Source organism: Podarcis raffonei, chromosome 6, assembly GCF_027172205.1.
Source record: "Podarcis raffonei isolate rPodRaf1 chromosome 6, rPodRaf1.pri, whole genome shotgun sequence".
Lineage (NCBI taxonomy): Eukaryota > Metazoa > Chordata > Lepidosauria > Squamata > Lacertidae > Podarcis > Podarcis raffonei.
In genome coordinates, this window is record NC_070607.1 from 67,879,798 (window position 1) to 67,905,658 (window position 25,861).

The following is a 25,861-nucleotide window of genomic DNA, read 5'->3' on the forward strand; positions in this document are numbered from 1 at the left end:
GCTACTTAAATGAAGATTTGGGAAGCAGGCTGCAATCCTCACCCAACTTAGCTGTGAGTAAAACCTACTGAATTCAATAGGGCTTACTTATGAGCAGACAAGATTAATTAGTCTCTGAATGTTTCAGGGCTCAGCAAATACAGTCTTCAGGTAATAACTCAGGAACCTTACGATCCATGTGTCAGAGAGATTCTATGACTGGCCCAAACATGTGGAAAACATGCCCCGCTCCCCCAGAAGTGCCTTCACACCACTCAGCAGAAGATAAGAGTGTATTCTTTTTCCTGCTTGGTCGGCAACATTTCTGGGAGCAAACAGATCATCTGAACCATTTCTTGCAAGCATAAACTACGATTTTGCACTGCAGCCTCACTCTTCCGAACATAAGCTGAGCAGTGGCATGGAAAGCAGGAGTTTGGTTTTTTTATGACAAGTGATTCCAATGAACCTGTTAACTACAAGAATGAAACCAGCAAAGCAGTATTCCCCTGAAGATCTTTAAGTTATAAACGCAAACTGGGTAACATACAAAGGTCACGTTTTCGAGGCACATTACGGGTGTTACCAGCTTCCCTTAGCAAACTGCACTGCAACAGGCAAGCATTACTACCTCTTCCTGTGAAGGGAAGTGGAAGATAACAAAGGCTTACTCAAAACTAGGGCAGTCAGATGCAGAAGTTGTGTAGAAGGGAAAAAAATGAGCAGGTACTCGGAACTAAACTTTTACATTTGTTATGTGTGGCCAGTGCATTTCAGAGGCAGGGGAAACCCTAAGATTTTTATCACACTGAAAAATGTAGCATCTGTTTTTGTCTTAAGGGAGGACTATCAGGATTTTAAATCATCAGAGAGAATGGTAAGAGATTGTGCAAAAATAATCAATTATCACAATCTGCAGAGAGAGATTACAATGACAGTTTAACATCAGCCCTTTGCAAAAACAAAACAAAACACTCTCTGCACTCAACAGATGCTGGCTAAACTAGAAACAGGATTATAAAGCATCATTATAAAGGTCCACCGATTATGAGCAGGTGGTTTTACAGAATTTCGAAAAGAAGGTTCTGCTCACAAACATACAATTTGAAGTACACACCATATAGTTAAAGCTGTATCGTGGAAACTAGCTTCTTAAGGGTGGCTGAGAACTGTAGTTCCATGAGGGATAAACTAGAGTTCCCAGTACTCTTTGGGAGAGGCCAAATGTTTTAAATGTGGTTTAAACGTATATCATGTGTATGTAGCACTACGTCTTTGCCCCTTGGTGTCTATTTTGCTTTCCTAATCTCTTGTGGGACAATACAGCGCTAGTCCCTTGCTGACTCACAAGTCGCACGGCGCTTACCTGTTAAACTCTGTGAGCGGTGCCCATTCATTGCCATCAGGAAAGCAGAAAAGGGGAATGGCCTGCAGCAACCTTTCCTCCTCTTCACGCTGTCCCCTCATCAAGTTCTCACGCTGAAATTAGAAAAAAAGCAAAAAAAGAAATGAAAGAAGTTATCCCATGATACTTAGGAGATTTCTGGTGAAATATGAAGTGCCTAGCTTGCTTACTTTCTTACTTGATTCACTGATTCATTCATTGCATTTTCATTCCACTTTTTTCTCCAAGAAGCTCAAGGTGGCACGCACAGGTCACCCTTCCTCATATAATTCCCCAAACAGTCCTGTGTGGTAGGTTAGGCTGAGAGGCAGTGACTGGCTCAAGGTCACCCAGTAAGCTTCATGGGAGAGTGAACCTCGGTCATCCAGGCCCTAGTCCGACACTCAAACAACTACACCACACTGGCTCACTTGCTATGGGGTATAAGAGTCCACACAGAAGATCTGAGTTGCTTCCGAGGTCAATTCTGACAGATGCATATGACCGCCAGTCTTATAAGGTGATATACCACCATTCTCAAGTGACATTTGTCTGCATTCTATAAGACTGAAGATCAAATGTAGCCGTAAGAAAGGACTTTGAAAGAAAGTCCTCAGTCCTTATGTGTGGACCATCATTTTTGTATTTGTAAGTACAGTATTACACCACGGTACACCACGGTAAGGATTTATAAGAGAATATATACGAAGCATGGGACGCGGGTGGCGCTGTGGGTAAATCCTCAGTGCCTAGGCCTTGCCGATTGCATGGTCGGCGGTTTGAATCCCCGCGGCGGGGTGAGCTCCCGTCGTTCGGTCCTAGCTCCTGCCCACCTAGCAGTTCGAAAGCACCCTAAAAAGTGCAAGTAGATAAATAGGTACCGCTTTCTAGCAGGAAGGTAAACGGCGTTTCCATGTGCTGTGCTGGTGCCGGCTCGCCAGAGCAGCTTCGTCATGCTGGCCACGTGACCCGGAAGTGTCTCCGGACAGCGCTGGCCCCCGGCCTCTTAAGTGAGATGAGCGCACAACCCTAGAGTCGGACACGACTGGCCCGTACGGGCAGGGGTACCTTTACCTATATACGAAGTACACTGCACCGTTAACATGGCAGCTCATGGCAGCCTGTTCTTTGGTTCACACACCGGACTGAGAAGCTGGCAAGGCCGGTGTGGCATGATGGGATCACCCCCCCCGACCCCTTACTCTCATTTTGTGACAAGTGTTTAAAGATCAGACCGCCTGACTCGGGGGGGGGGGGGAGAATAAGGCAAAAACTGGCAAGGATTGGCTATCTAGAGGTTGACTGAGGTAGAGGTCCTTAACCAAATATCCTATTGTACCCTCAGGAAACAGGCTTCCTCCTGCCAAGTGGTCAGATTGCAAATGAAGGGAAAGACCTCTGCTGGAGTTCCAGGAAAGTCACTGTCAGTCAAAGAAGACAATAGCGGCTCAATGATCTGACTCAGCATAAGACAGCTTTACATAGCCATACTAGGGCTGCCATATTTTGAAGAGCAAAATACCCCTACTATATGTAGGCTACAGAAGCTGTAATATATTGCTGAGGGGGGCAGGAGAAGAGAAGAGGAAAGCAAGTCTTCAGCCACCAGTTATGTCTAGGTCTCATCCAGAATGCATAGCTAGAGACATTTTGGCAAACTTAAAAAAATCCACCCAGACAGAAATTTTACCCCTGAAAGAGAGGATGTGTCCTGGAAAAAGAAGACACGTGGCAAATACATACTGAAGATGTTTCTATGACTGAGATGACAGGAACCTAGCAGCAGATAGTACTTTGCAGAGGAAAACAGTTGCTGGCTAGCAAGATGAAGAGGGGTCTAGTTTGCAAGTGATGTTTGGTGATTTCACTGAAAGTTCTCTTGAGCAAGGCAGTACTTGAGCATGGGACTTAAGGGCACCTGCACAGCTGTCTGCATAAAGTTCAACCTGGGCCTAAAGCAGAAGGTCACATATTAAATTCACATACTACACTGAGCAGTGGATTGTGTCACTACACAGCCTGCAGGACACATGCATGAAATAACTTTAAAAAGAAAATCTGAGTCTGAAGCAATTCTGTACTTTTCCTCTCCATGCAGACCGAGTGGTGAGAAGGTATGCCCAGATAAAATGAAAGTGCTGCAGTGTGAAATCATGCTGCATGAAGCGAAGCCACAAAGGAACATGGTTTTATTCTGCTTTTAAAAGAAACGCTGAGGCACAGACTTTCGGAACGGCTGTTGCATCTTGTACAACAATAAGAGTAACAAGCCTATTTCTGTGATCACTTTGCAAAGACCAGCCACCCCACTCAGTGACAAGGATTTCAGCCTCACATGAGTTTTTTCAATCAGGCAGAACTACTTTAGTAAAACACAACACTAGATCAAGACAGCATGGCATTCTGTGGAAGACCCCTGCATTTCTCTAGCGGTCAGGGTGCTTCATTTAGATATAATGTGGCACTGAATGCTGCGCCAGCAGTGCTAGATAAAGTCAGGTAAAGAATACACAAGCCATCTCCTTAAACACAACTCCACACATATGAACTGGAAATTATTTCATTGAGATGCTTAAGCTTACAGCAGGAGTGAGTAACCTCAGGCCAGAGGCCAGCAGACCTCTGCTTGGCCCTCAGGACTCTCCTCAGGCCCTCTCCCACAGGCCATATGCTCCCTGGGTGCTGTTGCCTGGCTGCAATGTGTCCCTTGAACTGTGACATGCCTCTTGCATGCCTGGAAGGAGCATGGAAAGATGCATGAGGTGTGTGAGCAGAAACCTCTGACACGTACATGGATGGAATGTAACATGCAGCACAAAATTAAGAGTCACATCTATTGCTCTGCCTGCTTTTGCCTCAAGGGAATGTAGTCCCTGAGCTGAAGATGTTTCCCCCCACCCCCTCATCTTCTAGGATATGATTTTAACCCAGAGATGAGTGCGGAAGTGCCAACACACTTGGGACATTTGCTGTGTGCTCTTTTCACTGCTCTCACACCTGCTTATACGAGCCTTGCCCAATGTCCTTGCTGGCTGAGGCTGATGTGTGTTGTAAACCAAAACATCTGGAGGCACTAGCTGCGAAGGGCCTAGGCAACGTCATTTCTGTCCTAGCTTAGTGACTTAGGGAGTAAGTCCACCTCTGATGTATGCCATTGCAGGCTGCAGGTAAGGGCTTACAAGACAGAATGTGCCTCCACAATAATAAGTAAATTTCTTCAGATACTAATCTAGAACTCTTCTTCCTGCCATTCAGCTTTGCTACATGGAGGGATTTATTTATTTTGGTACGGAGAAGCATTCACTCATTTGAGCTCCAACCCCTGCGGTCTGAAGTGGCACAGCCCAGAAAGAGGCCCCAGTCAGCGCTAGGTCTAAAAGATATGTAAGATTTATGTAGCCTGCAACAAAGATGGCTTGCCCTGCAGATGGCCTAGGATTATATTCCACAGCCACAGAGATCACTTATGTTGATATTTTTTCTCATGCCTTCTTGACACGCTGGGCCTGATGTTCCTTCCTCGCTCCATCAGCAGCATCCCTCCTACTTTCACAATTACCAAGGGAGCACTTTCCTTGGCACAACTCCAATGGATAGAGAGAAGATACACCATGAAGCAAAACACTGAGGGACACTTCAAAAGAGAAAGATTGCTGCAGACACTGGTTTTTGTTAGCAGGATTTTCTGCATTTCTTAAGATAAATCAATTCTACTGGAGTTTTACAGGCAGGCAAAATTTTGCAATGCAGGCAAAATTCTGTGGAAGTGGAGAGGAAGGCAGGCAAAGAGAATTTAAAAGATGTAGGATCCAAATCAGCATTTTTTTTTCAGCACCCCCCTCCCCTGCCTTCATTTTCAGGGAATGCTTGGGCCAGCCGTCATGAATTGCAACAGCAAAAATGGCCCAACATTCCGGTTTCCCTCTGTTTTGAAGCAATCTGGGTTTGTTTGTTTTTTAAAAATCATACTTCACTCCAACTTGTGTGTTTTCATTTCAACTTCTGAATGATACACACATACACTTGCCTGGGCATAGGCTCATCTCAAAACAACAGAGAGGTTGGAGTACAGCAGCCTTCTCCAACCTGGTGCCCTGCTGATATTTGCTAAGGATTTATAGCTCCCCTCATACTTGACCTTTGGCCCTGGTCACTGAGACTGATGGGAGCTGTAATCCAAAACATACAGAGAGCACCAGGTTAGGGAAGGCTCAGGAAGAACCTGCCATCATGGCACTGCTTTGCTTCCAGCATTCATCCCTCCAAGGTATAATATCTGAGGAGCGTTCCTCACTAATGCACTCCAGTTTTCTCATCTGGCAAAAGAATCATGCTGGGTATCTCACCTTTGGAAACTGATAGGTAATCTTGGGCTCATAATCTCCTTTAGCATTCTTTTTGAGCGAGACCACAACCAAATATTCAAAGAACAAGTGTCCTGCAGAGCTGGGGAAGCTGCTTCTTTCTCCCGGCCTCTCGCCAATATCAGGTTTGCTTTCAGTAGGGTGTGCATCCCGGGATTCATCCGCTGCACAAGATGACAGTGACACAAAAACAAGAATTAGGCCTTACAGAAGGATTTGAGGGATACATAACCATTTCTGAAAAAAACCAAACAGATGATGGCCTGCGCACAAGGAAAGTGGTCTGGAAAGGAAAACAAATGCCTCAGGAGACAGTGAATTTGTGTTCAACTGCTTCAGAATGTATCTTCCAGGGTGTTCATTGGTGGAAGCTGGGCCTTGCCTATCAGTAGTGGCTAGTGCTCATTGGAACTGGTGGGGAGGAAGGTGGGGAGACCAGTAGCTGGAACCACAGCCAATGACGGGCAGAGCTACCTCGCTTTCCCCGCTCCTCCACATGCAGCGGCTGGGTAACCTTGGGCTAGTCACACTTCTCTGAAGTCTCTCAGCCTCACTCACCTCACAGTGTTTGTTTTGGGGGAGGAAGGGAAAGGAGAATGTTAGCCACTTTGAGACTTCTTTGGGATAAAGCAGGATATCAAATCCAAACTCCTCCTCTTCTTCTAAGCAGCCTCGTGGCAAATAGGGGGCGCTGCTGGTCTCCTCCCATCCTTGCTCCTAATGTATAATTTTGTTTTCCCCTTGTTCTGGATGTAGATCTTCACACACCCCTTTTCTCCTGGCTGGGGTGTGTGTGTCTGCGTGTGCCATTTTGTGGTTCACCTCAGGTGCAAAAATGTCTTGGGCCAGCCCTGCAAAAAGGCAGGCGGGGGCAGGAGCTACTTGGCTCCACTTGCCCTAATGGACCAGACCCCTCTGAGGCTACTGACTATACCCACAATGCCACTAGTCAACGCCCCCATGGTCCACATCTTTGGCACCAATGAGAAAAGGGGCTCTATACATATACAACTGTATTTGTGTATGCATCTTCCCTCACAACAACCCCTGTGAGGTAAAATAGGTTAAAATGCAGTGACTAGCTCAAGGCCACCCAGTGAGTTACATGGCCGAGTCAGGGTAAAATGAGGAGGGAGAGAAGCATTGAGCTTCTTGGAGGAAAGGTGGAATAATGGAAAAATAAAAATGTTCACCGTGCCAGAGATGCCTATGGGGCAAAAAGTATGATCAACACATCCCAGAATGCTACTAGGATCAGGAGCCAAATTCAGCGGAATAAGATTATGCAAACAGCCACAAAAATGCTAACCTTTGAACAAACAGAATGGGGCATGATCCAGCATAAATATGAGAATAAGGCTATAGTTCTAAAACTAGTTACTGATTAAGCCCCAAGGTACTTCATTAGACTTTATGCTCAAGCTGTAAATCCCCCACAAGCTTTGCTATGTCTGGATCCTTCCCTTAGCTAGCTTATTAAGCATGGCTCATTGACCCATCAAATGCACACTTACCTGCCTTGTAAATAACCTTATGTTTCCTGAAATGGGGAAAAAAAGCCCACACTAGGAGACTCTTTCCGTACTTTGGAGAAGAGCCCATAACTTCCCATCCCTTGGTAAATTCATGCAAGCTGTAGCTTGAACCAAAGAAATCTCAAATTCACTCTTACAACAGGACCTGCTTCTTTCCTCAGAAACGGCTACAGGACGTGGAACGTCCCAGGGTTGCCACAAAACACTCAAGTCAGGTGACTTGCGCAATTGTTTTCAATGCTACCGGATCTTGAGGTTTTACAGCTTTCTCTGCACAGGTGTTTGGTTGCTGCACAGAGGAGTGAGTCTTTCTTTCTTTCTTTCTTTGACTGACTGATTGCAGCAAGAAAGTTTAGATGGCTTGAGTCCAAGCCCCAAAAAGAGAAAAATCACAATTGCATCAGAAAGACTGGGTGGAGGAATAAAGAATTAACACCACCCAGGAAGTAAATTCACTTGAATGCACCCAGAAAGGAAACAGGGCAAACAGAAAGCCTGCGTCATTTGTTACAACAGGTTTGGCAGCAATTCTGCAGCTAGGGATCGGTTTTGGTTAATTTCAGAATCTGATTTTGGCTGCTGCTACAGCAGGTTTTCCCCCACCTGCCTAAACAGCAGCAAGTTCAAGAAACTTATAGGCGGCTGTTTGCACAGGAGGAAAACAAATCAGGCCTTTGTTCCACACTGGGGAATTGTGCTTGTTGCAATCACCCACTGAGACCACTAAATGCTAGTATTAGACTGTGGAGACAGGATTGTTCACCTATGAGAACAAGTAACTGGCTCAAAGACAGGCTGGATTAAGACCTTCAGAGGCCCTAAGCACTTAAAAGATGTTGGTGCCCTCAGTTACCAGATTCTGTTCTGTTGTATTCCCAGGATTAATGTATATCATTCATCTCTATTATTACTATTTCATTATTATTTTTATTGTTTCTATCTATTTCATTTATTGTGGGAGCCTTTTTGTGCAACCTGGTTCAGCTGCACCATTTAGTCCAGGGTAAATCCACCAATGACAAATTTCTGTGGTGCCCCCCCTTTAAGGATTACACCCTTAAAAGTTTTATTCCTGCTTCTTAAGACCTGCCTGAACTGTACCTTTACTGTGCATTTATTGCGTATGAATGTCACATTCATTCCCCTTTGGGGGACCTTCTACTGATCAAAATAAAAATTAAAAAATCCAAATTATTTCGCTTCTATGTAGGGAGTCATCACTGGCACAATTCTAGACTTAACCGTTTTATGGTGGTAATGTGTATTGCTTTGCTTGCTTCCATTTGTAATAAGCCTGCCGTGCCGCATTTTGAGGCCCTCCTTCCTGTTCTGCTGAGGCGCCCTGGGTGCCTACGCTAACAGCGCCACTAGGTGCAACTCAATCATCCTGCTTCACCACCGTGCCATCTCCCCAACATTAGCTTCAGTAATAAGGTAACTGTGAGAAATAGACTGGAACAAAGGAAATGTTCTCTCTCCACCCTCCCTTGGTAAACTTGCAAGGCTTTCTGGTCTCTGCAGTTCCTGAACCACCAAAAATGTGGGGAAAGTTTGGCTGCTTTCCAATATAGATTCATTGGGCTTTTCCACAGCAAGTTTTTTTTTTGGGGGGGGGGTTGATACAAACAGAGGGCTTCTGGTGCTTCTTGCTACACCAGCCCCATCAACATCCCGGCTGGTTTAGAGCCAAGTTACACACTGTGCTAAAACACTTCACTTGAGTGTTACATGAATTTAGCAGCCACCAACTGGGGCTCACCACACCTTTGCAAAACAACCTCAGAAATGCTTTATTTATACACAGTTTCCTAATAATGGAATGGTTCTCTTTCCTGGAATGGAAAGGATCTGCGCCACGAGGCCAAAATAAACGGAACCAATCTGCAGATAAAAACACATCCAATTTTCATAGTGCCCATCTAGTTAGGGCTGGATTAGGGATTAGTCTCCATTTATGATGGCATAAGATGCAAAGCAGCTTGCTCCAATTGGTGCATTCGGCAGTCTGGGGAGCAAAGGTGAAGATCTCTAAGCAGAAGGTATGTAGGGAGAACCCTTTCCGTGTTTGCCTTAGGCAGGTGACACTGCAGATAATGAGGTGATGAGTGCCTATTATAGAGCATGGGATGTATGTGGGTATGCAGAAGGAACAGCTGCTGAATAGAGTTACTGTTCTTCCAGCATAACTGCCAGGGAGAGTTTACCAAGCTGGTTTCTAAGCTGATATTTAGACAAGTCGGTACCTTATCCCTATAGAAATAAGCCTAACAACACAGCATTTGAAATCTTGGGGCAGATTGGGAACGAGTCTTTGTGACCACAACATAAAATTGAGTGGCTGTTAAGCCCCCTTGCCCCCAGCTACACTAGGTTGGTGTGTCTGGACAGGCATGAGATAGTTTCATACATGACATGGTGGCAAGTTGTCCGTCAATATGGACTTCTCAGTGAGTGTACCTGTATGATTGCGAGTGCTTGCAAACATGTATTAAGGCTTTTATAGAGCGCTGCACATAGCATGTGGCTGAATTTGGAAGACAGACATTTTATTCCTCTTTAAAGAGATGCAAAATGTTTGTAGCTGTGATCTTTTATGTGGCTGTGATCATCTTTTTCCTTCAAGAAGACAGAGGGTTGTAGCCGGTGCTTGTCTACTCTGAGTAGATTCACTGAATTTAACTTATTTCCATTACTTTTAATAGTAAAAGTAGAACTCAGTTGGCTCCAATCCAGAATATATTATTCTCCAGCCAAATATGTCAATATGAACCCTAAACAAGTCATGGGGAATCTGTGTCTGGGTATTGTTTTATTACAGCACCCATCATCCCTGGCCATTGGCTATGTGCTGGCTGCCCTGAAGGGGGCTCGGAATCCAAGACTATCAGTACAGCCAAAGGTTTTCAGGCTTTTTTCAATAGTGTTTCCAATGTATGTGATTACACTTAAAAGTGTGGTGCCTTGGAACGTAAATTGGGACTTGCCTGTTTTTAAACGATGGAACTTGCTCCTGTAGAAGGAAGAAATGGCCACCAACTTGACTGGCTTTAAAAGAGGCTTAGACAAACTTATGAAGGGTAAGGCTATCAATGGCTACGAGCCATGGTGGCTATGCACTGCTTCCATGGTTGGAGATAGTAATGCCAGGTGCGGGGGGGGGGGAGAATGCTTTTGCAGGCTTCCCACAGGCATCTGGCTGGCCACTGTGAGAACAGAATGTTGGACTAGAAGAAGAGGAGTTTGGATTTGATATCTCGCTTTATCACTACCTGAAGGAGTCTCAAAGCGGCTGGTTCCTTCTGGTTCCCCAGATTACAAGTCTATCGCTCTTAACAGTGGCTCTCAGATGAGCCACTGGCCAGATCCAGCAGGACTCTTATGTTGTGTCCTCTTTGCAAAAACCTGGCAGCTGCACTGAACATAGGGGGGCAAGATGCAATCCTTCCCTTACTGGAAGTCTGTGTGATTTGAGGTTCTCATGAAGCACATTTTCATATGAAACATCTTTCATGTGGTTGCGGGGAAGGTATGTTTCTGTTCCTCTTGTCACACAAAAACGTTTGCCAGCCAAGTAATTGTCAATAGCAGGCCTCTGAGAACCACTACAAGTATGAAACTGGAGTACTGACAGTGTAATTGTAAAATGGATGCAACAACTGGAAAAATCAACGACAGTTGCCAACTTGCAGCCACACAATAAACTTTAGCAAAAGTTGTGGCCTTGTGGTTTTTGACTTTCTTCTTTATTCTGTACTCAAATGTTTATCTCATCAGTCTAGGGTAAAGTGTGCATAAAAATGCATGTATTTGTGAAAATAGCAAACCCCAAAAGCATTATATTAGAGGAAAGCGCTTTGCAAAAATGTGTGTATTAAGAGAAATTTACATTAAAATGCTGGCAAATTCTTTTTTGTTTGGTTTTTTAAAAAAATGCTAATTGGTAGAGAATTTAAGATTGGGAAACCAGAATTAACAGATCCATTCATCCCTCCTTACCACACAGTTTAGAGAGCCTCTATTCGTATTCTGTATTACAACCACTAATCTGCATTAGTTAGTACTTCCTCCAGAAGTATATATTCTAAAAAAGGCTACCTTTAAAAATCATTTGCAATGATAAGTTGGCAGGCTGTGCTTTTGTTCTCTGCTTTAATTAACCCAGAACAACAAAAGCCATCTGCTCTGGTACTTCCAATTATAAATATAATTAGATTCCTGTCCTCACAAGCATGCATAGTAGTGCTCTTAAAAAAAACACCCGCCTCCTATTTTAATATCCCATTATTAGCATCAGGGGAATAAGAAGCAACTAGCCCATTTTACGTAATTTTGTCTACACCCCTTGACGGTGAAAACGAGCCTGAGGCTGCAATCCTACGCGCACTTGAAAGCAGCAGCGACGACTTTAAAGAAAACACACTGCAAATGCGTCGATAAGGGAGCTGTGCGTTTCCGTCTTGTCTTTTTTAAAAAGCACTCCAACGAGGGATCGCCCTTCCTTGGGATTCCCACTCTTTCCCGGGGTCATTCCCGAAATGTCCATGGTAGTTACACCCATTTCCCCACACAGCGTATGCTTAAACGGCGCTTTCTCTCTCCCTCCCCAGAGCCAAGCACGCGTGGGGACTTTCCGACTCTTGGAGAGCCAGCCCGGGATTCTCCAGGCGTCCGGGAACAGCGCTGGCTGGGCTGCCCCCCGGGGCGGGCCTCGCTCGGCCTGTTCCTGGAAGCTTTGGCGGCGAAGTTCACGCTGGAAGTGGCAATGGACCCCCACCCCGCATTTCACACGCGGGGGCGCGCGCAGATACCTGGGGGGGGGGGGTCGGGCGCGCGCTTTGTTTTTTTGCTACCGGGGAGACCTGTTGCCTCCGAAAGACGCGCGCGGGAGCCAGGCGCCGAGGAGACCCGGAACTGGCGCCAGGCTGACGGGCGGCCGGACAGGGGTCGCCGGGTGGGGAAGCCCGGGCAAGGGCGCCGCCGCGGCTCTGCTCACCTCTCCTGGACGACCTCCGGCGCAGGCTGTTTCGGAAGAAGCGCACGAAGCTTTCCCCCGCCATGGCGCGCAGCCGCGCGCACTCCCCGGGCGGCCGGTCCGCCCTCTGCTTCTTCGGCGGGCGCTCAGCTTCTGCCCTCCTCCTCCTCCTCTGCCGCCTGGCGCGCTTTCGCTTTTGGCGCCGCAGTTGCGGAGCCGCCGCACACCTGAGAGGCGCGCAAGGAGCCGGTGCCGCGCGGAGAGGGAGGCGGCGCCCCGTCGCTCCCCAGCGGACGAGAGCGGAGCAGCCAAGGGAGCAGCATCCCCTGGAGGCCGCAGGGAGAGCACCTGAGCAGAGGTGGGGTGGACCCTGCCCGGATTGGTTAGTTGGACGGCCAGGCCCTTCCTGTAGGCAAAGGGCGCAGTCCAAACCCACTCGACGAGTACGCGCGCGCACGTGGGTGTCTTCTGCTGCCCGGAGACGGTGCGCTTGTCTCGTCTTGGCATTATTTCTAAACCGTTTTTCCAACGGTGTTCAGAGTTTCTTAATAACTCGCAGGCTTGCGAAGAAACTATGAGCAAGGTGGTTTTGCAAAACGTGTTTTTAATAATAACAACAACAACAACAACACAAGCATGAAATACAGTCTACGGAGCAGAAAACAAATACTTACTATACAAACACATAATACAGTAAAAAATACAGCTATAAAAGGTAAGAAAATATCAATCTTATTGAAAACACGCACAATAGTAAGTTTCTCAATTCCCAACTGCACACACTGGGAAAACGTACACCCTTGAAATGCACAATTTTATGTGGGTTTCATAGACATTCAGACTCTATTGTGTCTCCCTTAATTTTCCAATTATGAAAGCGCTGCTTTCAGGAGTTAAACTGGTAAATTAAAGGAGATTAAAGCAGAGCAAACTCCCAAAGGATTCCAGTCTCTTACAAGAAGATAGTCTTTTAAACATGTATTTGGGATAGGATTAGTTTGCAAATCTGTTTGTCCAGCCAAGGCCTTATGTCATATGCCCAATTACGCACTGATAATGAAAGTAATATGTTTTGTTGCGTTCTGGTGCATTAAAGAAGGGCTGTGTCTAATATTATTTAATCCACATATTCTGTCTGTTTTGGTGCTGTGGTTTTATAATGAACTCTCTTTAATCTGGTTGTAATTATTTGCTTCTTGGATGAGATCTTCCACTCTGGGAGCCACATATGTAACATATATATCTGAATGAATGAAGAAACTTTACAATGCTGGGTTTAGACAGACCGAATTTGCCATTTGGATAAATGCTGTTATGGTTTGTTCCAGGCAGTGTGGACTTTGCATTAGTAATGTTCAGGGGTGACTGTCCACTGAAGCTTGTGGGGCAGAGGGCAGGACAGGCAGAAGTTAAAACAGGGAGAGAAGACTTGACACAGATGTGCACATAGGGGTATGTGGGAAAGAGAGCAAGGCTGTGGGCTGAAAAAGGGAAAGAATAGGTTAAAAGGTGGTGTGGAGAAAGAAAAAGGCTATTTGCTAGCATATGAGAGAAAAGGTGGGTTTATTTCTGCAGCAAGGAAGGACATCTGTTTCTCTCAGCACAGCAAATCAAACAATCTTCTTGTCATAGTTTCCTTCTGTGCTTTTTAACCAAAGCAACACAATCTAACTGGTGCTTCCCAGTGGGTGGCGCTGTGGTCTAAACCCCTGAGCCTCTTGGACTTGCCAGTCAGAAGGTCGGCGGTTCATATCCGTGCAATGGGGTGAGCTCCTGTTGCTCTGTCCCAGCTCCTGCCAACCTAGCAGTTCGAAAGCACTCCAGTGCAAGTAGATAAATAGGTACCGTTACAGTGGAAAGGTAAATGGCGTTTCCGTGCGCCAGAAGCGGTTTAGTCATGCTGGCCACATGACCCGGAAAGCTGTCTGTGGGCAAACACCGGCTACCTCAGCCTGAAAGTGAGATGAGCGCCACAACCCCATAGTCGCCTTTGACTGGACTTAACTGGCCAGGGGTCCTTTACCTTTTTACCTGGCCAAGCTCCTCTCTCAGAACAGAATTGTGGCAGCTGCAATGTGATTGGTTGAAAGCATCTGGATTAATTCTGTTTGGTCCAAGGACACCAATCAGAGTAATTTTGCTGCCCGAATTGAGAGAAAAGATGGCAACACCTCTCCATTGCATGTACCTAAGCCAACCAGACTGGTAGTTGAATCTTACTTCAGCCCTGGTGACAGGTGATGGGTGAGCATCTTCCACCACACCTGAGGGCAGCAAGCTAGTTTAGTGCACCATCCCAGGCAACCAATACACAGATCTGTTCTCCACTACCTCACTACTGCTAGCTGCTCCCCAGAATCTGCTGCCTGATTCAACTGACTTACTAGCCTAATGATAGGACTGGTCTCATGAACAGAGTTAACGTTTCTTATGCTCTGCTACCCTAGGAAAAGGACCCCCTTTGTATGGGCAGTACAGCTGAAGTTTTCAGTTTGAAAAATTGGCCTGAATTCCCTTTCTGGGGAGACAATAACAGCCACCCACAGTGTGAAAGGATGAATGGTCCCCTCATAGGACGCTTCTTGTGCTGACTGGGCTGGTAGCCAAAGAAGCAACGGAACATACAGCAAGGTCACTTTCCCCGTTGATTCTCAGAAGAAACAATCAGAAGGGAGACATTTTCTCTAGAGTCCATCAGCAGAAGCCGGGTAATTATTTTCTGTCAACATTGTACTCTCCCTGACGAAATGACTTGCTCTCAGACTATGTAAATAGATAACAGGTGGCAGGTTGGGAATGCTTTGGGGTCACTCAAAAGTCCTTGAAACTATAATTTAGCAACTGACATCCATTAAGTTCACACTCATAAAGTGCATGCATGGTCTCACCCTGGCACCCACTCTATGGAACATTAAGGAATGTTATATGTGATGTAAAGCGATTATACTCAGTCATAGTTACTCTATGATGCCCAAAGAGAAAGTAGGGAAAGTGGTCCCTGCTAAAGAACGGACCCGGCTATGCGCTTATACTTACCTCGCAATAAGTATTTAAGGTGCTTATTATTAAGTGCTAAAACTGTAGACTGTAAAGCCGAAGTGAAACAATGGTTGATGTGCTTCACTCCGTCTCCCAGTGAATCAGCAGAAGTGCTTAGCTTTGCCTGGGTTGTTCCTATACATTCTGCACTATACATTTTATTGTATTATACTGGGTACTGCTATACTGTATTTGAGAGCCAGTGTACAGTGATACCTCGGGTTAAGAACTTAATTCGTTCCGGAGGTCCGTTCTTAACCTGAAACTGTTCTTAACCTGAAGCACCACTTTAGCTAATGGGGCCTCCTGCTGCTGCTGCACCGCCGCCACACAATTTCTGTTCTCATCCTGAAGCAAAGTTCTTAACCCAAGGTAATATTTCTGGGTTAGCAGAGTCTGTAACCTGAAGCATATGTAACCTGAAGCGTATGTAACCCGAGGTACCACTGTAATGTAATGGTTACACTGCTGCTGCAGGACCTGGGAGAAGACGGTACCAATTCCCCCTCAGTTATAAAGCTTACTGGATGACCTGGGGCCAGTCACTATCTTTCAGCCTAACCTACCTCACAAGGTTAATCACAGAATCATAGAGTTGGAAGGGTTATCCAGCCCAACACTCTGCAGTGCAGGAATCTTTTATCAAGATAAAATGGGGAGAGAGAAAACTGTGTATGCCACCTTGAACTCTCTGGGCTGGAGTATAAATGCCAAAATAAATTAAAGTCTCATTGTGCACTGTTAATTATACACTCTACAGCAGTCTCTGTACTTTTCCTAATAATCCCCAGCTTTTTTTATTGGCTCCAATATGTCGCGTCAGTATTTCTGGGGATATTCACAGCAACTCCTAAGTAAATTGTGTGATTATAACTGCGGTTATATTAACAGTTCAACGTTATTTTGCATTTAGTAGTGGTTCATCTGCCACTTGCTTGTTGCTGGTCAATTATTTCTGTTACTTTTCATAGGAAGGTTTATACTCTTGGATTTAGCCTCGCAAACTCAAGAGGTGCTCAAACGCCAGCACATATTTATTCTTAGTCAGGGCTTTCCCCCCCCCAAGCAAGAATTGATTAAAGTAGGTTTGGTGCTCTTGTGCAACAAACCAGCATCCTCCCCACTAGAAATGCACTAGAAAGTATGGGGTATCATGACATTCTATAAACTTCCCACAAAGAAACCAGAACAAATGCTTAATTCAGCTAACCTCAATGTCATCTAACCTGTCTCCCTGCAGCCTTTGTGGAAACAGATAAGGATGAACATCCAGTAAGCAGGCATGATCTGAAAGTTAACTTAGTGAATTGATTTGTTGCAGATTTTTTTCCCTACCACTAGGTGTCAGGATAACAACAAAGAAACTTCATATCAGCCAATATCCAACAGGCACCCTCGGCCCTCCTGGCAGGAACAGCACAAAGGGATTCCTTGCTGTGTCAGACCATCCTGAAGCAAAACACTGCCTTTGGAAGAGCTTCATACCTGAGGTGGTGCCTGTGTACTTTTATTATTTGACAATGTAAGGAAAGCAGTGCTGATGGAGCAGGTTGTGGAGGCCCTCTTGCCAGAGGTTGTACAACACAGGTGAGGAACCTCAAGTCTGAGGGCTAAATTGCCCTTGAGACTCTTCCTAGAGACTATTCTCCCTCTCTAGGCCCCACTCTAACTGTTCCTGCTCCACATCCTTGAGTGCTTTTGCTTGGCTATAAATGCCCTTAAAGTCTGATGGTGCCTCTTATGTTCCTGGATAGAGGATAGAGGTGTGTGTTTGTGTATTGAACCCTCAAGCTTTTGTGTAGTTGAAATGTAGCATGCAAAAGGTAAGAGTTTAATTCCCTAGTCCCTGTCTCACCTTGATGAGGAATATGGTAGCTGCCCTTCTTCCTCCTACCAGAGAGCCAGTGTGGTGTAGTGGTTGAGTGGTAGTCTCGTAATCTGGTGAACCGGGTTCGATTCCCCGCTCCTCCACATGCAGCTGCTGGGTGACCTTGGGCTAGTCACACTTCTTTGAAGTCTCTCAGCCCTACTCACCTCACAGAGTGTTTGTTGTAGGGGAGGAAGGGAAAGGAGAATGTTAGCAGCTTTGAGACTCCTTCGGGTAGTGATAAAGCGGGATATCAAATCCAAACTCTTCTTCTACCTAAAGCCACCATGAGTAGCATTTCTCTACCCCACATGGAATACAATTCAAAAGGAGATTTCTGTAGCAACAGCAACATCACTCTGACATTTGCCAAAGGGAAACTGGTGTGCTTATGTAATGGAAACAAGGGGTTAGTAGACAATTATTATTAGACCATTTCCCTCTTGAGATGTCATAACAGTTGTTTGCTTGTATTATTATTACACAGTATCTCACCCCTCCCCAAAATGCAGATTTTCCCAGCTGAAATATACTAGTAGCTATTCAGCTTCTCCGGGCCAAACTAGGCATGATACTAATTGCTTCCTTGTTTTTTGTTATGTAAATTGCAGGCAAAAGGAAACCTGAGCAGCCTCAGGTTCAAGGAGAATGAGGAGTTTGTCTGATTTTTTTACGTGTGACATTTTATTCCAAAATATTAGAGACTGAATACTTGTTTTTCCTATGTAGTGCAGTCCTGATCTATTGCATATTTTTTGCCCCTGAAAAACACTTCTTGAGAAGCTGGTTCCATTCTGAAAATAAGAGCTGATTGCAAATCGATTCAGCATTACTCCACATGTAAAGTGACATGTTTATTTATTTAATTTCATAAAATTTACATACCGCTTGATTGTAGAAATAAACCTCAAAAGCAGTTTACAAAATAGAAGTTCACCTGCACCAAGATCACAATCGCCACTTCCTTCTTCACTCACCTGGCGCATTTGCAGGAGGAAAAGACATGGATATCCTAATCAGGAAGGATTTTGAAATACATATCAATTAGCCGTATACATCCTTTTGGATAGCAGGATCCAGAATCAATACAGATTGAAATCAGCATGCTAAGGATGAGAACAAACTATTCCATATTGAGAAAAACTAGATTTTTATGCTGCAAATGGATAGGTGTGTATGCAGCCTCTCTCCCTGGTATGATCCCAACAAAAACCACTTCAGCAAAGCCTCTATTTATACACCACCCATGTCCTGAGACTGTTTAGGCTCCCCCAAAGCTGCAATTTACAAAACAAGAAATGTGCATGTTAACTGCACCTGCACAATTAACTTCATGGCTACGGTGGCCTTAGAATGCCTTCAGTTGACAGGTAAGCTTGACACACATACACAACTGCACAGAAGCAACTAAAACAGAAGCTGTACTTTCTCATTAGGCATTGTTGGAGAGCTTGTTATGAATGACTGTTGTGTCTGTCCCAGTGATGACAAATCCTAGTATCCCTCAATACGTTGCAGCGTTCTCAATGACTTTGTGAAATTCTCATTCACGTGTAGCTATTTCCACGTTGGAAGAATGATTACAATAAATCATCTCTGTTCCCAGTGGAATATAAGGGGGCTGTGGCGGCCATTGCTTAGGTTTGCCAGGAGATAATTAAGGCTGGAAGCTTTCTTGCCCAATCAGTTTGGAAGTCTTGTTTAATAAGTTCTGATAATCCCTAAGTATTTGTTGGCATTTGAAGCAGTAATTTACTATGTGCCTCGCCACATGGAGTACTTTCCAAAAGGCCATGCTAAGTTTACTCTGGAGTTTGCAGTATCAGGTATCTTGGTGGGGGTGTACTCTCTCCTTTCGTGCTCTCACTTTGCAGACCTTGACGGATTTGTGCATTTCACTGGTAGGTTCAAAAACCACACAGCATCCTACAAACTCACACATGTCAGACAAAATTAGCCCTACTGGGGAGGATACAGTGAGAGAGACCCTTCAGTGCGGGGATAAGACACGTGTTCATTGCAAGTTCTTTGAGCTCCCTACCCACAGAGCAGATGAGGATGGGGTAGCGGTAGCACCAGAGATGATTATTATTAAAACTATTAAGTCATAAGGGTAATAGCCACCAATTTATATGGCTTTAAACCAGTATTAGACAAATTCAGGGAGGACAAGGCTATCTGTGGCTATTCAGACTGGCTATATGCCATCTCCAGTATCGGAGATTTTGAGTGCTATTGCTTGTAGCTTCCCATAAGAATCTGATCGGCCACCGTAGGAACACAATGGTGGGGCGTGATGCATTCTGTGGAGGCTGGATCTGCAGCCCTGTGGATCCTGCCACCTGAGGTGGCTGCCCTAGCTTGCCTCATGGGTGGGCCAGCCCTGGTCTCCAAACATAGGATGCTAACAACCCTTATATCCCCACTCGATCATTAAGGTCATCTGCAGGAGTGTCGGTTATTCTACGAGTTGGTGAGGCTCATTTGACAACAAGAAACATCAGCTCAATCCTGTGGAGTGCTTTGTCAATGAGAGATTCAGCGGACACCCTCTGTGCCAACTTTTAAATAGCTGCTGGAAACTTTTTTATTCCACCAGGCCTATGCAGGCAATTAAGAATACAGCCTTCCACAATGGTTACTTGACGTCTGCTTTATATGTTTTTACAGTATGTTTAGATGACAGCGTCGTATACATTTGGTGAGATGCTAAAACCTTTTGTTGTTAAAAGGCTTTCTCAAAACGAGTTCACTTGTGAGCAATATTGAATGTTTCCTTCTTTTTCTTAGAACTATGTTACTCATTTTTGTTTGTGATTTCAGCAGTTTATACATCTTTCTAACGAGTTAATAAATTATTATAATCAATAATAACAAAATAAATACTAATGACAGTTTCCAATAAACTCAGTTTTGTGCTTTCATGTTTTATGAGTCTGCGAAGTATTCCACATATATATCAGCAACTGGAAAGTCTGGGACAGGTAGAGATTCACTGCCTATACCAAGGAGAAATAACAAACTGAGCTGCTAATATGCAGGCAAATAATGACCAGCATGAAAATATTAACTGGAAAGCTTAGCCTTAAATTTCCCCATGAGACACACACTGTCTGTCTGGGAAGTCAAGTGCCCTTTTGCAAGATCCTTCGGGGCCTCACAAGCTGTGAAAATTTAAAGTAAACCTCACACAGCAAGGCACTTCCACTCGCAGCCAGATACTTAAAAGGGTTTATGGACTAACCTACCAAGCTACATAGCACCCCATTTCCCTTGGGATCCCAAAGATTTACAGGCTGGGTGATAACTTGAATCCTGTGCATTCCTGCAGTTCTCACCCCAGAGGATCCCAAAGGGCTTTATAGGCCATGAAGTGAAACTCATCCCTCACATTCCTGCCAAGATTCTCCTTGGCAGAGTCCTGGAGCATTTATAGACTCTGTGAGATCTGCACCCCCTAGCAACCTTTCTTCCTCCTTAGCTGGGCTGTCAATGAGTAAAAGGAGCTGCATCCTTCAATATCTCCTGCCCATCTGTTATGGGTTAAGCTGGAGGTTTCCACTCTAATGCTGGTGTAAGGAGCTTGGGAGCCCAAGGTGGAAATTCCAATGGCACCCATCACCGTCACCAATAAACATGGGGAGCATATAGTGCTCTTGCATGAGAGCACTGTGAGCTGTGGTAGGTTGGGTTTCACTTGGAGGGTCAGTTGTTCAAGGTCGCTCAAGGTCTATCTCCCCAAATGGAGGGGAAAAACACCTTGCTTTTCAGTGCAAAGAAAGCTGCCACAGTGGATATATTACTTTAATATTAGTCCTGGACAGAGAAGAGTTCTGGATCTGCAAGACCAGGAGGAAAAATGCACATATCATTACAGAACTTGGTTTTTGGAAACATGGGTGATCCTTCACATCTGGTTGACATGTCTTGTGAACCCCACATCATCCCAGTGGTTTATAATATAGAAGTAGAGAGGGCCTTTCTGGTGGTGGTACTATGGTGATGAAATGCTCCCCTCGGAGACCCTTGCCTAGAATCTCCTACAGCAAGTGAATATTCCTCTCTTCTCTCGGGCTTTTCTTAGGGGACCATTTTATCTTTCCCTAGTTGGTTCCTAACTTCTGCACCTTGGTTTTATGCTGTTGTGTGGTTTTATTCTGCTTTTAAAATGAATTTTGTCCTAATGTTGCTTTTATATACAGTATTTGATTATATTTTAGCACTGTTGATTCTATTTTTATTTTCTTTAAATTGTGAAGTTGTCAGAGAACAGTTGTGTTATACAAAATAAATAGTTCCATTCAGAATATTTCTCTACAACTTAGCCCTGTTCTGAAATCTAAGTATACCTCTCCTATTCTCAGCAAATGTGTCAAGACTAAGTGTTGGTTCTCGAAGTTTCTTGAAATTCCCTGCCTATTTCGTTATCTTGAAAATTCCCAGCCAAGAAAATGTCACTGATTTTGTTTTTGGTTCAGCATTGTTTTGCGTACATGACAGGGATAGAGATTGCAATTTAGAAATGCTCCCCTTCCCTTTAGGTCTGTCAGCAAATGATTCTTCTAGATAACTCCAATATGCACACACTGAGAGTTGCCTAAATGAAGGACAAAATGGAGAGGATGCACACTTGAAGAAATTGTGTATTTTGGAAACATTGTAAGATGTATTTCTTTGTGCTGGCTTTTTGAAGGTCATGTATAAGTGAATAGGTTCTTTCTTTTAAAATGTATTTTAGTGCTTGACTTTTCTTGTTTTTCACGTTACATGAACTAAAGGTTGTACACATAAGATCAATTCTGTCTTATATGTCATGCCAAGAAATAGGAAGAACATCAGTCTGTGCCTTTTTATATATATGCAAGCCTTAGTCATACTATCAATTCTGATCCAGCAATGTCAGCTTCATGTTTGAGAGTATTTTAATGTTTTAGAGCTTAGTGATTCACACAGAAGCATGCTTGGATGTTTTCAGAATGCAGCCCAGATGGCATCATATTTCAAGAATGCACACCACTATTTAGTTTTCCCTTTGTCATGTTAAGTGCTCCTTATGTGACCTAGCTAAGCCTGGCAGGGCAGCTTACTCTATAGCATTAACCCCTTCATGCATTAATTAACTCAAGCATACTGGTTATATGAAGCTGGTTATCCCGTAAGATATGGATATGATGGGTCCATACAAAGGCAGCCGTTTCCCTTACAAATGAATGCTCTGCTGAAGCAGTCATTGTTCACTTCTACTGTCGCTACTGAAAGTGGGACACTTTCTCATTAACAACATGGAGATATCTAAAGATGGAAAGATGAAATTCAGGATTAGTTGATCTACAAGCACAATGGAAATATCTGAAATCCCAGAATGGAGCAACTTCCTCCTAAAGTGAACACACAAAGGCCTCAGGCGCTGTAGTCACAGAAACAGTTCCCAAACCATTCTGTCTCTCTCACCCACACTCCATACATGCACACAACACCTGTCCCAGCCTTCCTCTTCAGCAAAAAGACAAGAGTAATGCAGAAGTAGAGGGACGCGGGTGGCGCTGTGGGTTAAACCACAGAGCCTAGGGCTTGCTGATCAGAAGGTTGGCGGTTCGAATCCCCACGACTGGGTGAGCTCCCGTTGCTCAGTCCCTGCTCCTGCCAACCTAGCAGTTCGAAAGCACATCAAAGTGCAAGTAGATAAACAGGTACCACTCCGGCGGGAAGGTAAATGGCGTTTCCATGTGCTGCTCTGATTTGCCAGAAGCGACTTAGTCATGCTGGCCACATGACTCAGAAAAACTGTCTGCGGACAAATGTCGGCTCCCTTGGCCAGTAAAGTGAGATGAGCGCCGCAACCCCAGAGTCGTCCACAACTGGACCTAATGGTCAGGGGCCCCTTTACTTTTTACCTAATGTGGACCTCCAGAAGTTGTTCAACTCCCATCAGTCCCAGTCAGCATGGCTGATGGCCAGGGATGATGGGAGCTGTAGTCCAACAACATCTGGAGGGTCACAGATTTGCCTGCCCTGCTCTGATGGGTACTGCTAAAGTAATTCCCTGCTTTAACAACCGCAGAGCCTTCCTCTCCCACATACTTTAAAAGGAGTGTCTGGTCTCAGCAGAGGAAGAATATGCTCTTTCAATACCCATTAGAGTTGCGTTTCACCAATGAGTTCGGCAAGTGACCAGAGCTGTGGTCTGTCTCTCTACCTTATAAAAAGACTATTTTTGAATACACTGCCTCTCACATGTTAGTACTGATACCTGGGTGTCTTGCTGAGTGTCCTCAGATGTCAGCAAGTATCATTTTCATTCACCTACACCCTGAAACAGAGATCAGAAACAAGCCAAGGATTTGCATTTACTTCTTTATATAAACAGAAAGTGATGCCTTCAGTCCGTCAATCAGCTTAATAGTACATCTGACACAGGGCGTAGGAATACAAATTTGACCTGTTACTCAGGTTGTATGTCTGGATGTGAATCCAAAAAAAAACAAAATTTGGTTGCTTGGCAGCACTTCCATGCGTCAGACCCTTATTACAGTTCCCAGCTGCTGTCTCAGATTGTGCGGTTCATAGGAGTGAGGCAGCCTCTGCAACAGAGAAGCAAGGATGGATGGTTGCTATCAACACCCAATACATGGAAATCTCCAAAGATGACTTCCATGCTAAGAAAACACTTAGGTGCCATTTCACTTACCCATTTCCTAAGAAGAAAAACATATTTGCATGTGGCGCATCCAGCTCTTCCCTAGAACATGATTCTATGCATTACCTTACTCAGAATATACTTGCATGTACAGGGAAAGGAATCAGCCCTAATTCTTAGGTGTGGCTCATAAGAGTTCAGCATATTTTTCCATTTCAGTAGGCACATTTTGAATTTTCAATACACAGACATGTGAAATTTCAAACCCACTCAAAGCAACTGAGGTGGTCAAGGAAAAGACCAGACAGGACAGGGAGAAGCAGAAGATAGATCAGGGTTTGCTAATTTCTAGACGACTTGTAGTGATTATCAAGGATTTTGGGGACACACATACCGATTTTTTTTTTAAGCCACAGCAAAAGGCATTTTCTTTCTAAATTAGGCCTTTCTAATGCACCCCTAAGTGCAAGTAGATAAATAGGTATCTACTTTATAGCGGGAAGGTAACGGCGTTTCCGTGCGCTTCGCTGGTGCTGGCTCGCCAGAGCAGCTTCGTCACGCTGGCCACGTGACCCGGAAGTGTCTCCGGACAGCACTGGCCCCCGGCCTCTTAAGTGAGATGAGCGCACAACCCTAGAGTCGGACACGACTGGCCCGTACGGGCAGGGGTACCTTTACCTTTAATGAAGAAAGCACGAGAAAAAAGCCAGAGTAGTTTTATGTATGGAATTACTGTGTGCTCTATTCTGGTACTGAACACAAATTCCTGAGCTGAACATATGCTCAGAGGCATCCTGCTGCTTTAATTCCATGGGCATTACCCAAACCACAATTGTGATCCTGGCTGCAGTTGGTGGACTTTGGGACTAGAGAGGGGGGGGGGGAAGCAATGTAAATATGGGAAACCTGTTGTCTGCTTACCTCTGGTGTAGAACATGTAATACCTGCATCTTTCTTCACCATCTCTGGGTATTTAAGGTGATAGGTCCTATCTACCAACTCAGCATAACAGACCAAATATAAAATGTTCGCATTGCAATTCACAACTGCTATATTTGAATTTCAGTGAAGGAATCAATCAGATAAAACAAACTTTAACAGCAGCATGTGCTGAATAAAGTAGTTTCTATCTACAAAAGAATATGCTCTGCTATAACTAAGGGAGGAAATCCAAGGTGAGGGATTGTTTAGGGTTTTTTTGTGGGGTGGGGTTTTTGCTGTTTCTGATATTTTGTATCTTTATTTTAGATATTATTATTTATATGGAAGTTGTTCAATTTGGTTGTGTACTTTTTGATGTTTTATTCATTCTTTATGACTACTTTCGTTATGTTCGTAATTACGTAAGTTTTTCATGTTGTAAGCCACCTTGAGCATGGTTTTTTTTAACTATGGAAAAGTGGCATACAAATAAAATGAAGAAGTCTTTAATGACTGCTCAGTTATGTTTATCACTATATAATGAAACTGGTTTCTCAGTTTTGCAAACTTATTTCCATGGGAATACTTTCTAGTTAAACTGTCCCTGTATTTCAAGGCAGGTGTTGGCATAGGCAAAAAATTAATGTCCCTGACTGCAGAATGCTCTCATCCCCAGGCAAATACTTTTTATTCCCCTGGGCATTTGAACAGCACTCTTAGTTGGGCTTTTGGTTGCTACTGTGGGAGCCAGTGTGGTGTAGTGGTTAAGAGCAGTGGACTCGTAATCTGGTGAATTGGGTTCGCGTCTCCGCTCCTCCACATGCAGCTGCTGGATGATCTTGGGCTAGTCACACTTATTTGAAGTCTCTCAGCCCCACTCACCTCACAGAGTGTTTGTTGTGGGGGAGGAAGGGAAAGGAGAATGTTAGCTGCTTTGAGACTCCTGAAGGGGAGTGATAAAGCGGGATCTCAAATCCAAACACTACTGGTGTGCATTCTGTGTGGAAGTGGGGGGTATGGATATTTTGTACTTTTAGATTACTTTTACTTCGGATGAACTCCTTTAGTATTTGACATTTGCATTGTTATATTGAATTTACTGTGTATTTTAGTTTTTATAATTCAGGACCCTGAAGTAATATAAAAATGTAATAAACTTAACT

The 25,861-nt window shown here is 44.4% G+C and overlaps 1 protein-coding gene across 1 annotated transcript in view; it reads right to left on the reverse strand.

Moving 5' to 3' along the window:
* The window catches only part of DENND2D (DENN domain containing 2D), a 32,474-nt gene extending 19,928 nt beyond the window's left edge, over window positions 1–12,546 (reverse strand). The window contains exons 1-3 of the mRNA XM_053393743.1: window positions 12,256–12,546; window positions 5,710–5,891; window positions 1,346–1,458 (exon numbers count right to left, since the gene is read on the reverse strand). Coding sequence (XP_053249718.1) covers window positions 1,346–1,458; window positions 5,710–5,891; window positions 12,256–12,319 — 359 coding nt within the window. The 5' untranslated portion in view covers window positions 12,320–12,546. The remainder of the gene's footprint in view (window positions 1–1,345; window positions 1,459–5,709; window positions 5,892–12,255) is intronic.
* Between the last annotated feature and the right edge of the window lie 13,315 nt (window positions 12,547–25,861).